Source organism: Bubalus bubalis, chromosome 6 (assembly GCF_019923935.1).
Source record: "Bubalus bubalis isolate 160015118507 breed Murrah chromosome 6, NDDB_SH_1, whole genome shotgun sequence".
Taxonomy (NCBI): Eukaryota; Metazoa; Chordata; class Mammalia; order Artiodactyla; family Bovidae; genus Bubalus; species Bubalus bubalis.
In genome coordinates, this window is record NC_059162.1 from 28,927,985 (window position 1) to 28,943,044 (window position 15,060).

The following is a 15,060-nucleotide window of genomic DNA, read 5'->3' on the forward strand; positions in this document are numbered from 1 at the left end:
ATTTTCAAGCTCTTGGCGAAGTCCAGGTCTAGATTTGCACACCGGGCACAGGGTATACTGCTGCTACATTATTTGGTCTTTCCCTGCTTGGTCGAAGGGAAATAGAAGCCAGGGACCAGACGGGCATCAGCAATAGCAGGAATGGTTGGAGGCAATGAGAAGAGCTCTTCTTTACCGAAAGGTGTAAAGGCAAAATGATTGGATTTTAGACACGCCCTGAAGGCAAAAATCAGCCTTTTTAAAACATGGGATTAACGTGCAGTCACCCATCTCGCCCTGGGGCGGGGAGATCAGGTTCATTTCCTTCTGCAGGCCTAAAGCCTCGCAATTTTAACCGGAGACTAGAGCCCGCTCCCTGCATTTATTCACTGCAAAGCTTCTCAGGACGCCGAGAACAACGAATAATGGGAACACAGGAATTGCAAAGGGAAAGAAGTTTAAGGGAAGAAGGTGGAAGGGTAGGGGAGTAATGCCGAGGTGGGAACCCAGTATCTTTCTCCCCGCCAAAAATTTTAAAGGATTCCACTTCCAGATACTCGAATCCTGGTCGAAACCGAAAGCCCCAAATCCTCCGCACTTCGCTGTCAGTCGACGGCAAAAAAGATGGAGCAAACGGGCACAGGCAACAGACGCAACGGGGACTCTGGGAAACCACGAAGTGACGTCATATCCGACCAAAACAAAAAAAATGGCCGAGCAATTTCTAGCGGGCGTGCCCTCTGAATTAACAACTGGGCGTGCACCAAAGCAGATGCACGAGTGGCGTCATTACGTTAGTGTCGGGCGCAGGTGACGTGATTACGTTAGCGTCGGGCACTGGAGTATTGAAGTGAACCTGAGCCCGCGCAGACTTAGAAAACGCCAGTGAACCTAAGGATGGCGGGCACTGGTTTGGTAGCCGGGGAGGTTGTGGTGGATGCGCTGCCGTATTTTGATCAGGGTTATGAAGCGCCTGGTGTTCGCGAAGCGGTAAGTTCGGGGTTTTGTGTAACTGGCCCAGCGCTTGCTGGCCCATAGTGCCGGAAGAAGCGCCTAACAATTTGCTGCTCCTACCCTGGCCCCTTCTCGTCCTTAGGCTGCGGCGTTGGTGGAAGAGGAAACTCGCAGATACCGACCTACGAAGAACTATCTAAGCTACCTGACGGCCCCGGATTATTCTGCTTTTGAGGTAAGTGTGATGTTTTGAGCCCAGCGCACAGTGAACCCTTTTGGATCGAGAGCCTTTGCCACTTAAAAGTGAATTGTAAATTCCAGCTAAGTGTTACTTGCTTCACTACTACTTACCCTGTTGTCAGTATTGTCAGTCAGTTGAAAATAGCTGCATAGATAAGCCTTCTCCAGAGTTCTGAGACCCACAAGACTTCCTAGGGCTCCGCAACTGACCTAACAATACAAAAATTAGTGTTACGTCTTTCCAAGATAGGTTTTTTGCGTAAATTCTCAAAGGTATCCTCTTCCTCTAAGTATAAAACAAGTGATCTAGGCTTTTTTTTTTAAATACACAAAAGCCTAATTACCTAAAGCTTCTGAGAGCCACAGGATTGCGGCCTTTGTTTCAAAGCCTAAATATTTACTGAATGTATGTCGTTGATTGTAGAGACAAATAATATCTAAGTGAACCATATCGAACCGTTTGGATATTCAGCCTAGAAGTGCAACCAAAATACTGTGGGTGGTAGCTTAGTTGCTAAGTCGTGTCCGGCACTTTGCGACCCCATGGCCTGTATGTAGCCGGCCAGACTTCTCTGTCCATGGGATTCTCCGAGCAAGAATACTGGAGTGGGGTTGCCATTTCCTTCTCCAGGGGATCTTCCCAACCCAGGAATCGAACCTGAGTCTTCTGTACTGCAGGCAGATTCTTTACCAACTGAGCTACAAAGGAAGCCCATCCAAAATACTGTTTAGGGTCTAATTGTTTAGTCGCTTAGGCGTGTCTGAGACCCCATGGACTGCCGCGCACCAAGGTCTCCCTGTCCTTCACTATCTCCCGGAGCTGGCTCAAACTCGTGTCATTGAGTTGGTGAGAAGTGAATGTATGAAGAGCTTCTAAGCCAGTTTAATGAATGCTTAATGTATGCCATTCATGCCTAGAATTCCTTTTATAACTTAGCCCTGTGAGTGCTGCCTCAGTCTTTGAAGAGAGTTAAGTTAAAAGTTCAGATCTGTCACTTGTCACGTGAGTTAAGTAAGGGCTCTGATGTTACACAGCTGAAGACAGCTTGTACTGTATATTTGTAGTTTCTTTCTTACCTAATTGTTAATTTTTACTCTGTCACTGCGCATAGGGTTCTATCTAGAATGCCTTAGTCTCTACTGGAAACTAAATAACCATATTTTCTTAGAGTTATGTGAAGCTCAGCAGTAGTCCAGAAAAGGCTTTCTCCAACGAAGACATATTTAATGCAGAACTTTTAAACAGTGAATATGGACTTCTAGAACACCTTTTTAGCTTACTTTTCAGTCTAAATGAAATAGAATGTTGACTAAAACATTGGACCTAAAGAGGTAGAACTATACCACATTTTTTTGAAAATAGTAAGATTGTTAGAGGCTTCTCAGGTGGCTCAGGGGTAAGGAATCCACCTGCCAATGCAGGAGACATGGGTTCCATCCTTGGGTCGGGAAGATCCCCTAGAGGAAATGGCAACCCACCGCAGTATTCTTGCCTGGAAAATTATATGGACAGAGAAGTCTGGAGGGCTATAGTCCATGGGGTCACAAAAAAGTCAGACATGACTTAGTGATTAAACAACAAAAACGGCTTTTCTTTGAGGGCCCCTTTCCATATGAAATGGGTGTATGCCTGTGTACTTTTCACATTCTAGAGAGCACTGACTCCAGAGAAGAGTTGGGGGTGGGGGGTGATCTATATAATAGGTAGTAGTAAAGTATAAATATTTAAGTAGGTTAGATCCATTATTTGTTTGGTGATTTTTAATTTGTTTGTTGATATGGTTTTGGAAATAATTCTTCAATTTATATGTCAGACAGACATAATGAGAAATGAATTTGAAAGATTGGCTGCTCGACAACCAATTGAATTGCTCAGTATGAAACGGTAAGTCCTATTCTTGGTTCAGCTGGGCTCAGATCATTCTTTAATTTTAATTTATTAGTAAAACTTCTGTCATTTCAGTTCAATTCAGTCTCTCAGTCGTGTCCGACTCTTTGCAACCCATTGACTGCAGCACACCAGGCCTCCCTGTCTGTCACCAGCTCCTGGAGTTTACTCAAACTCATGTCCATTTTGAGTTGGTGATGCCATCCAACCATCTCATCCTCTTTCGTCCCCATCTCCTCCCACCTTCAATCTTTCCCAGCATCAGGGTCTTTTCCAATGAGTCAGTTCTTCACATAAGGTGGCCAAAATATTGGAGTTTCAGCTTCAGCATCAGTCCTTCCCATGAATATTCAGGACTGATTTCCTTTAGGATGGACTAGTTGGATCTCGTTGCAGTCCAAGAGAAGACTCTCAAGAGTCTTCTCCAACACCACAGTTCAAAAGCATCAATTCTCTGGTGCTCAGCTTTCTTTATAGTCCAACTCTCACATCCATACATGACTACTGGAAAAACCATCGCTTTGACTAGATGGACCTTTGTTGGCAAAGTAATGTCTCTGCTTTTTAATAAGCTGTCTAGGTTTGTCATAACTTTTCTTCCAAGGAGCAAGCGTCTTTTAATTTCATGGCTGCAGTCACCATCTGCAGTAATTTTGGAGCCCAAAAAAATAAAGTCTGTCACTGTTTGCACTGTTTCCCCTCTATTTGCCTTGAAGTGATGGGACCAGATGCCATAATCTTAGTTTTCTGAATGTTGAGTTTCAATCCAACTTTTTCATTCTCCTCATTCACTTTCATCGAGAAGCTCTTTAGTTCTTTGCTTTCTGCCATAAGTGTGGTGTTATCTGCATATCTGAGGTTATTGATAACTTCTGTAGCCATGTTCAAATGTGGAAAAGGGAAAAAAACTTGTCTGCTTTTATATTAATACATGTTTTTTCATATAATAGTTACACTCAATGGTTTATATAATCTTTTGTTAATGTTCAAAAATGTTCTTTCCACCATCATTAAAATATAAACTTTTAAAATCCAATAACAAGAGAATGGAAAATTATAATTAAGTTCATGTTTAAGAACTCCCAAGGACATGTTCCTGATTAGACATGTAGTGCTTCACTCTTACACAGACAGTGTTAGTAAACTCAGAGTGCCTGCATAGTTTGACTTTGGTTCTACTGTCTCCCTTCCCATACCACTTTACTACAAAACTGTTTCTCCTTCCTCAGGGAAAAAACCCGAAACATTCTTTTGTTACTTTCTCTAAAATGGAGAATTCGGTTGCTTACCATCTGAGGTCCCCTTCAGCTCTAAGATAACTCTGAAATGATGAGAACCAATATATAATCTGGCAGAGCGGAGAGGGCCACGTGAACAGTGGAGTTATCCTCTCAGCATATGTACAGATTATAAGGGATTTGAGCCTATAGAACCAAAGGACCAGATTTCTTCTTTTCTTGTGCTCCATTTCCTATCTGGCCTGACATGATAAAAGCAGGAAAACTTCCAAGACTCCTTAGTTCTCACATTTCTAGCTGCTTCTGCTCTAAAGGTTTTCACAATAGTAGCTCTTTCATAACAGCATATTTTAAACCCATAAGTAGGTTATAATCCATTAAGCAGTTGATTGTCAAGTTTAGTAAGACATCACAGCACTTTTTTTAAGGAAGATAAAAAAATATCAGAATGCCTTGCATGTAAAGTTAAGTACTGCTTTGTAAAACTTCTGTTCAGTTATGTGTATTTGTATACTGTGTCACAGTGTAAAATATTTCTTACTGTGGGTTATGATCTGAAGTTCCTCAAAATGCTACATTCGTGATGCATGTGTAAAATTTGCTTTTTTTAAAAAAAAGAAAATGGTTTATCACTTCTTAGTCCCAGCTGCATGTCCCTCAATTTTTCATAGGAATGATGTGAAGTTTTTATAGTATCTAATAAAAATAACAAAATGGAAATTGAAGGTTAGTTTGTAGCAACTCAGTAATGAGCTGGGGTTTATGAAGAGTGTATGTTGCTGGCTATATTGGCAGTTTTGAAGGACTGGGTATTATTAAAAATAGAGAAAAGACTGAGTGTGAAATGTAAAAATCATTATATACCTTTGCCATTTTTTTCTCTAGAGGGGTGTAGATATGTGGGTAGGAGGGTGGATAGATGTAGGTGTGTTTTACAAAATGATAGCATAGTTTTTCATATCCTGATTTTTTTCCCTTAATGTATTGCAAACATTTTAATATTCTAAGTAGTCTTTAGTAACATTTAATAGCTAATATAACAGCCCTTTATGTGAATGTATACTGTAGCTTATTGTATCATTTCACATTGAAGTGAACAGTTTTTTGTTACTGTATATCATAATGCTAAATCTTACTTGTAAATTGATTCTTAGGATAAATAGGCTTCTTATTATTGCAAGGTCTACATGTTATCTTCAGTCATCTGGTTGGCTTTTTTTTTTTTCAGTCTTCTGTTTTTACAGTGTGTGTAGACCTATGAGGCATTCTGTTGGGAGTAGAGAGAAAGATTTGGAGGAATATGTGGTTTTATTTCATTGTTGTTTAATTTCAGATATGAACTTCCAGCCCCTTCCTCTGGTCAGAAAAATGACATCACTGCATGGCAAGAGTGCGTAAACAATTCTATGGCGCAGTTGGAGCATCAGGCAGTTCGAATTGAGAATCTGGAGCTAATGTCCCAGCATGGATGCAATGCCTGGAAAGTGTATAACGAGTAAGAAACCTTTTTTTTTTTAACCCATCCCACCTGTTTAAGGGGACCTAAACCTAACACATATATTGTGTAACATTGCAATAGCAAGTTCTGATTTACAAAACAGCTTGGTAGTAGACTATAATCCTTAATGTGAGGGGTTGCTTATAACAGTCAGCTCTCATTAGTTGCACTTTCTGCTTTTTAAAGTGGCCTTGAATACTGAATTAGCAAATACTGAACCATTTCAGTATTTGGGAGAAATAACATACATGTATGTGTATATATATATCTATACACATCTCACATAGACGATAGTCTTACACACTTTATAACAACTCACCGTGACAGGTTCTGTATTTTATTTATTTTATAAAAGAGAAGACAAAGTTCAGAAGTGTTAAGTAGCTTGCCAGAGTTGGAAATTACACTCTCTCCTCTGGTTATCTCTTCATGAGACCTGCAACAAGAAGGTGGAGTATCTCCTTGTTCTGCTTTAGCTGGAAATGCGCATGTCCACAACTCTGATTTTTTTGCTACTTTTGAGCACATCCATGAATGATCACAGAACTCTGCAAGGATGGAGTTAATAGGCAAATTCACTTGTACAGAATCTGCAGATAATGAAAATTGATTGTGAGTAGAGAATTAACACTAGAAACAAGAGTGCTACTGAATTCCTGTTTCTTTTCCACATAATTAGCTTTAGGTTTTGCTGTCTATAGTATTTAAAGTTCAGTTTCCAATTCGTAAAAGTTAGTGGTTAGATGATCTCCATAGCGTCTTTGAGCCCTAAAATCCCACATTTCTATTAACAGTTTAAGGCCATTGAACCTCATGACTGCATAAAACCATTTGTTAGAGGATGATTCCTGAAACAGTAAAGCAAAAGTCACAAAATGATAAATAGCTTTTCTCAAGTTTTCAGAATCATCATTAAACTTCTGTGGTCACATAAGGATCTGTGGGCAAAATCCAGAATTTAAGAAACTGCAGAACAAATAATTCAGTTTCTATTGTGAATGTTGCAAGGCAAATAAAGGAACAGTGGAGTTAGGATGATTAAGAAGTTTAAGAGAACAAATTAATCCAAAACAACATGTATTTCATAAAGTGGGAAAATGTGACTTTTGTTCTCAAGAAGCTTTCTTTATCTAGTTGAGGAGGCAAGATATTCTAGGCCAGATAACCAAGTAGTGCATTTTGGTAGTATGGAGGCATGTGCTGCATTGTGCATTGTGGTCTGTAAACTACAGAGATCCAGAGAAGGACGTTAAGGACTAGGTCCATTGTACAAGAATGAGGTGTGAGGGTGGGGATTATTGAAGTACAGTTGAGTTTTGTTTTAGTTTGAGATGTACGGCATAGTGATCTGGTATTTTTTCAGATTGTACTCTATTATAGGTGATTACAAGATAATGGGTATAATTCCCCATGCCATACAGTATACCCTTGTTGCTTATCTACTTTACATACAATAGTTTGTATCTGTTACCTATCCCTAATTTGTCCCTCCTCCGCTTCCCTCACCTTTGTTAACCACAAGTTTGTTTTCTATATCTGTGAGTCTGTTTCTGTTTTGAGTGTATATTTTATTTGTATTATCTTTTGAGATTCCATATATAAGTGGTGTCATACAGTATTTGTCTCTGACTTATTTCACTAAGCATAGTATTCTCTAGCACCATCCACATTGCTGCATATGGCAATATTTCTTTTTTTGACTGAGTAGTAATTCCATTGTTGATGTATACATATGTGCCACCTCTTAAATCCAGTCATCTGTTGATGGGCACTTGGGTTGCGTCCATGTTTTGGCTGTTGTAAATAGTGCTGCTACAAACATTGGGGTGCGTGTGTCTTTTCAAATTACAGTTTTCATTTTGTTTTCAGATATATGCCCAGGAGTGGAATTGCTGTATCATATGGTATTAATAGTTCTATTTTTAGTTTTTTGAGGGACCTTCATACAGTTTTCCATAGTAGCTGTACCAGTTTACATTCCCATCAGCAGTGTACAAGGTTTTCAGAAAAGGGTGAAATATGGATGTTTAGAGGAGAGTAAGAACATTCTAGGAATGGAGGAAAACAGATGTGGGGTGGAGGAGAAAGAGATGCCTCAGATTGAACATTGCTTCCATAATTAAAGCTGTAAAGCTTTAATAATTATTCTTTACTTAATATCCAGGCTGTTTTTTCATTTTCTTTCTTTTTTTTGAGAAAAGCCAGCATAAGCACTTTTATTGCAGTCATGTGTGGTGCAGCAGGTGGGAGTACGCTGGGGAGTAGACAGCGATGTCTCTCACCAGATCACCACACAGGACGGCACCGAGGGGAGAGGGGGCAAGGAGCCAGGAAACTGAGGATCAGCAGGGGGAGCTGAGCATCAGAAAACAGGAGATGCTGAAGCTCTGATGGCCAGCAGCATTTTCTTAAGACAACACTCAGGGATTTGTCGTGATGGCTGCACTTTCATGGGTGTTACATGTCTGCAAACAGCGCCTTCAATTTAACTTTCGATTAAAGTTCTTAAAATTTAGAAAGTAGAGCTTGGATAGCTATGTGATTACAAAAATCCTGGATATCCATTAGAAAAACCACAGGATGGGAGAAAAAAACAAAGGCCAGGCCATGAAGGTATCAGAGGTCTCTGCTGGCCCAGGGAACAGACATCTGCAATGTCCAACATCTCAGTGAAAACAATCTGCTTTCAAAAGGCAGAGGGTCTACGAGGAGGGTGAGGGTGGGGCAGTGGAGGCAAATGCTCTCCCCCTTCCCACTGCAGTTTTGGGTAGGGCTTTCAATTCAACCCAAGGACATCTCTCAACTTGGAGAATAATTCGGCCCTCAAAAGCGCCTCGAATCTGCTATGGCTTTGCAGTGCAGCAGCAAGAACGTTTAATATATAAGAGATAAAACTTTCATCCAAAATAATAAATATTCTTGCACCCCGCCCCCCCCAACACCAATTCCTAGTCTAAAGTTAACCCATTACTTGTGCTGTTAATACTTGACTAATACTTAATTGGAAACTTTAGATCCAAAGGACTGAAACTCAGTCTTCACCCCAAAACAGAAACAAACTGAGTAATTTGAGGTTTATGGCATATAGTTCAGGTCAACACACATACAAGGAGAAAGGGGAAGAGCAAAGCCGGTGACAGAACACATTCAGTCTGGGAAGATGTTTATATAGAATGCAGTGGAACATCAAGAAGAGCTCCATACAGACTCACTGTGTGCGTCTGGAGGTGCCAGATCCTTCTGTGGCACATCCAAGAATGGGGAGCTCAGGGAGGAGTCCACTCCTGTCATTCCAGTTTTAGAAGTTCCACGTCAAAGATGAGAGTGGTATTTGGTGGGATGATGCCTGGGTGCCCAGTGGCACCATACGCATAGTCTGCGGAGATAGTCAGCTTGGCTTTCTGACCCACGCTCATCTGGGCAACCCCTTCTTCCCAGCCTCGGATCACCTCCTGCTTGCCCAACACAAACCTAAAGGGCTTGTTTCTGTCCCTGGAGGAATCCAATGTCTTTCCATCATCAAGCATCCCTGTGTAGCGCACCACGCAGGTCTGGCTGCGCTTCGGGAAGGTGCGCCCGTCTACAGGAGAGATAGTCTCCACTTGCACTCCCATGGCCGCGGTAGCGGTGGACGCTGGGTTGGCCGATGGACTCCGCTACGGGCAGCGTGGACCAAGCAAGGTCTAGGCTATTTAACTTGATATTCAAAGCAAAAGTCTAGTCCTCTCTTTGGTGACTATCATAAAATCTGCCTCCGAGCCTTTACTCAGGCCTTACCTCCTCCTGAAATACCTTTTAACTATTCTACCCAAATTCAACTTATTCAAGGCATGACTTTAATCTGTTTCCTTTTCTTCCCTGATTAAAATTCTGCCTCTGTTACTCTCCCTCTTTTGAGTAACTATACAGATCACTGTGCCCATCACTTGTTTTCCATTTAATTGCATAACACTTTCTAGTGTTGGTCTTTCTTTTGCCTATTATTTTATCTCCTCCAAACCCAATGGATGTTTCTCCAGAGGAACTATACTATATCTTATGAAAAGTAAATTTTCTTTCTTTGTGATAGGATTCACAGATGTCCGATATGCTGGGCAGAAAACTTTTCAATTTTAAGTAGGTCTTCGTGCAGAACTGCTTTAAAAAAACAGTATTTCATTAATAAGGAGGGAATTCTTTACTTGAAACTGAAGGGAAACCTTCAGGGTCAGCCCCTAATTTTACAAATAAACAGATTTAGTCCTCATGATATTGAATGACTCATCCAAGGAAGCATAGCTATTTAGGGCTGAGCTGAGACTAGACCCCAAGTCTTCTGATTCCCATGGTATGGTGTGGTCAGTTTCAGCATTCAGAATACTTGAGGAGGGACTTGTGTGTTTAAGAGGGAAGCTAGAAGAAGGGAGAAGACAACAAATACGCTGGGCTTCCAGAAAGAGGTGATTCAAAGGAAAGTTCCCTATTAATGGTCAGAGGTCAGGAATAGAGTACTAAGCTTTATTGTCTTCAGGGTGGAATAATTGTCAAAGTGGGATGAGCTGAAAGTAAGCCTGGAGAGGCACCACTGTTTGAAGACCAAATTTCTATAGAATTAGAGTCAGTTTTTGAAAATCAGTTGGTAGAGATAGGAGAATTAACTCAGAAGGGGAGCAGGAAATTGGAGCCACAAAAGCCCAGAAATAATACTGAATCTAGAGCAAGAGCATAGTAGAGCCAGTATGGTTGAGATGGACTCTGCTGCCTTAAGAGGAAATTGATAGGGTATATGAATTATATCTTCGTAAAGCTGTAGTTTAGGAAAAGAGAGAGATCGAACTCTACCCTTGAGTCATTTCTCGAATGATAATTGCAGGGAACTCTGTATAACTCAACTTCTCCCCTCTGCTGGTTAGAGCTGATTTGGACTGGAATCTGAATCTACAGCCTTCCACAACAGTTCTTTTCTTCTCTCTAGTTAGCAGTAGACAGGAGGAGAGAGTGACACACTAAATGTAGGTGAAGAAATAGAGATAAAAGGAGGTGTACTCAGGAGTGATGAAATGAGTGTACTCATCAGATATTCCCTCATCTTCTCCGTGTAAAGAAAATAACAGTTTAAGACGTGATATAAGTCCACGAAATCAGAATTATCAGTAAACAACTTGGGTTCAGGAGTTTATAAGACCTGAATTCACCTCTGAGACTTAATCATGTATGTTACCTTGACCAAGTTACTCAATCTGAATATAGTGTCCTAACCTGTGAAATGGGGATAATGATGTCTACCTCAAAGAACTCTTGTGAGAATTAAGTTAGTATTGTAGAGTGTCTAACATGATGTTTGGCACAGGGAGCTCAAAAAATACTGGCTTATTTTTAGCAGAAAAACCTGGCCTTGTGTCAACTAGACAGTGTACTTTTAGTTAGCACTATTTGATTTTAATGTACATTAATCTGATTTTCTTTTTTAGAAATCTAGTTCATATGATTGAGCACGCCCAGAAAGAGCTTCAGAAGTTAAGGTAAATTGTTTTTCTTTCTATTTTAGAATGAAGTTTAGGTGAATCCTTAGTAAATACAATAAGAAGGAAAAGGAACCACTGGACTGTGGTCATATGAGAGTAAATAATTGATAATCCACTCTGTCCACCGTTTAGTGTTGGGTTTGCCCTACCTGAGTTGAAAAGAAATAGACCTGAGATCTGAAAACATCTCTCCGGGGTCATTTGCAGTTTGCAAGTTTGCAATTATTGAAATGATACTTTTAGAAGGAAACAGTAGTAGAATAATATGTATAATATGATTTATATTAAATTAAAAACACACACACACCCTAATCTCTGTATGCATATACACATACAGGAAAGTATCTGAAAGAATACTCACCAAAAACAGAACAGACGTTATCAGAGAGAAGGAAAAGCACATGGAAGGAAGGACTATCCATTCTTAAGCAATTAAGACGTATTAGTTATAGACTTTTCTGTTGATTTTAGTCTTACGTTAGAATGTAGGTGGGTTATATAAATTTTTTTTTTTTTTTTTTTTACAGGAAACATATTCAAGACTTAAACTGGCAACGAAAGAACATGCAACTCACAGCTGGATCTAAATTAAGAGAAATGGAGTCAACGTGAGTATCTGTAATTCCATCACCTTTTAAATTGTTTGCCACGTGTTAAGATCAAGATTCAACAATATGATTCAAACAGTATTCAAATGAGTGCCACAAGTATCAAAGAAATGCTTCTCCGGAATCCCAGTCTTCACTGCTTCTGCCTGTTTCTGAAGTATGGGCTTGAAAGGAAGTTAGAGTTACACAAAAAACTGAACCACTGCCAATTTATTCTGATTTTAGAGCCCCCTGTTTTCCATCCACTACTACTGTTCTGAATAGAATTCCACCTTTTAAAAGGAAAAAAAGTCTATTTTTAAACTCTTAAAGGAGGGAAAGTGATGGTTTATTAATATAAGTATTTCAAATAAAGAGGTAGTTCTAAACAAAGTTTTAATTACCAAACAATAAAGAAATACAGTGGCTCCATATATGTTATCTGTGATCATCATCACTGTTCCTTACTTTCTTGATCATTTGTGTATGTCTCAGGAGTTTTTCCCCTTTGTTTATATATTTTGTTTTCTTAATGTTGTTCTTCATATACTCAAATTTGTACAAATCTCTGAATACAGTCATTTTTTTCATCGTTTCTTTTCTTTTTTGACTTGCTCTTTCCCTGATCTCCCTGCCTTCATCACCCACACCGTTGTCCTTACTCCACCTTCCCCTCACCGAGTACCCATGTCATCAGTCTGTTACTGCATCTTTCCACGCTGTTCTTCAAGCTGATACAATCTTCTGCGTGTCCATGTGTGTTTGTTTCATTTGTCCTAGAGACTTTTTTCTGGGAGAAGGGGAAGATTCTTTGAATCTGTGGAATTCTATCTTAGCAGCTGTAGAAATTTCTTCATCATTTTTAACTATTGCCTTTGCCCTGTTTTCTATCCTTTTCTAACCCAATTTAATACTAACTTCAACCACTTTTTCATATCTCTTCAGCTCTTTCTAATTTGTTCTTTTTTTACACTTTTTATTTTGAGATAATTGTAGGTTCACATGCAATTTAAGAAGTAGTGCAGAGAGGTCCTATATACATACCCTTTACTCACTTTCCCCCCTAATTGTGCCTCAGCTTTGAAAATATAAAGCTAAAAGTGAAGGTTAGTATTATGGTTAAATATATATATACTGGTTTAAAATGTGTACTCTAAATGTGTATAGTTATGTGTATACTGTAAACATCTTCTTGTAAGAGAAATTTCGCTTTAGGTAATTTTCCCCTCTGTTTTCTTTTCTAGCTGGGTATCCCTGGTCAGTAAGAATTATGAGATTGAAAGGACTATTGTACAATTAGAAAATGAGCTCTTTCAAATGAAGCAGCAACACGGAGAGGCAAACAAAGAAAACATACGGCAAGACTTCTGAAATAGACTGGCTCGGTGGGTGGAGAGGAAGGTACGCTGGGCTTTCACAGATCGGGCATCTTAGCTATGAAGAACAGCATCTTTTGGAAACCATCAGTGGTTATATGTTTAGAAACCATAAAATGTGGGTAGTTGTATTCTATTTGTACATTTTAGTAAAATAAAAACTTAAACATGATGGTGGTTTGTTTTGTTTTGTGTTTTTGCTATTTAAAAAAAAGGGAACTTTAGATTTCCAAGATTAGTATGGCTTTAGAATAATGTTTTGTTCATAAAATTAATTTTGAGTCACTGGGACCATATTTTGTACCCAAGAGATCCTTACTGGAAGTTTTCAACATGTACAAGAAGTTGGAAATTTTGGTTTATTAATATAAGTATTTCAAATAAAGAGGTAGTTCTAAACAAAGTTTTAATTACCAAACAAGACTAAAGAAATACAGTGATTCCATATATGTTATCTGTGATCATCATCACTGTAAGCAACAGTTACATAAAGCTTGGTATGTGCTGAGCACTGTCTAAGCACTTGAGGTAGATGAACTAAACTTACATGAGTTAAAAAAAAAAAATGGATCCTCACAAAAGCCTATGGAATTACATATTCTTCTTATATACAAACTGACAGGTTCTGATGAAGTAATTTGCTGAAGTTTTTTTAGCTAGAAAGTGTCATCAAGATTTTGAATCCAGTAGTTAGCACCATGGTGTCTTCTTATCCCTCTACTTGTAAAGAATTAAATTATAAAAGATTCCTAACCAATTCAGAAAAAATATTTGCAACATATCAAAGGATACATAGTCTTCCTGTACAGAGACCTTTTACAAATCACTGAGATGAACTCCCACCAGAAAAAAGTTAAAAGATGTTTAGCATTAAAACCTAGAACTTGTCAAACCTATTATATTAATAGTGCTTTTTGTTGTTCAGTCACTAAGTCACATCCAACTCTTTGTGACCTCATAGACTAGCACACCAGGCTTCCCTGTCCTTTACCATCTCCCGGAATTTTCTCAAACTCATGTTCATTGAGTCGGTGATCCCATCCAACTGTCTCCTCTGCTGCTGCCCTCTTCTCCTGTCCTCAATCTTCCCCAACATCAGGGTCTTTTCCAGTGAGTCACCTCTTTGCATCAGGTGGCCAAAGTACTGGGAGCTTCAGCATCAGTCCTTCCAATGAATATTCAGGGTTAATTTCCTTTAGGATTGACTGGTTTGATCTTGCTGTCCAAGGGACTCTCAAGAATCTCCTCCAGCACCACAATTCAAAAGCATCAGTTCCTTCAGACTCGGCCTTCTTTATGGTTCAACTCTTGCATCTATACATGACTACTGGAAAAATGATAGCTTTGACTCTACAGACGGTATAGTCCTTTTTTGGGGGCGGAGTATAATTGACAATATTAAGGGTCAGTGGTTTTAAAGCTACAAAAAAGTCCATAATTTGTACATGACTTTTTAAAAATCAAAATTCTTGTGTCAATGCACTCATACTTTTTCTCGATATATAATAATATGGAGTTTCATTTGTGATCTATCAAATATTCAATATTATTAGGTAGAGCTCATACCATCAGCTTTACTCATCTTTTATATGGCAGTATTTATGTATTAAATATTTTCATATGTTGCTCTTAAAAATGACTGGAAAATGAATATATGAAATTTGTTGAAACTGGCAAGTCTTTAGCTTCAGTCAGAAGCCCATTGGTCCTGAGCTGTTGACTGCTTAATTAGAGAAGGACAGTAGAGAAATGTATGAAGTACTTAGAAAACGTCCAAAAAAAGGTACAGTGGTGAA

General features: G+C 39.2%; 2 protein-coding genes across 2 annotated transcripts; one reads left to right on the plus strand and one right to left on the minus strand.

Moving 5' to 3' along the window:
• Positions 1-780: 780 nt before the first annotated feature.
• On the plus strand, positions 781-13,436 carry BCAS2 (BCAS2 pre-mRNA processing factor). Its single transcript, XM_006064812.3, has 7 exons — positions 781-969; positions 1,076-1,168; positions 2,988-3,058; positions 5,633-5,794; positions 11,248-11,298; positions 11,829-11,909; positions 13,133-13,436. Exons 1-7 carry the CDS (start codon positions 877-879, stop codon positions 13,257-13,259), a joined length of 678 nt encoding a protein of 225 aa, XP_006064874.1. The 5' UTR covers positions 781-876; the 3' UTR covers positions 13,260-13,436.
• LOC102401117 (peptidyl-prolyl cis-trans isomerase FKBP1A) lies at positions 9,085-9,411 on the minus strand. Its single transcript, XM_044944519.2, has one exon. It carries the CDS (start codon positions 9,409-9,411, stop codon positions 9,085-9,087), a length of 327 nt encoding a protein of 108 aa, XP_044800454.2.
• Positions 13,437-15,060: the final 1,624 nt, after the last annotated feature.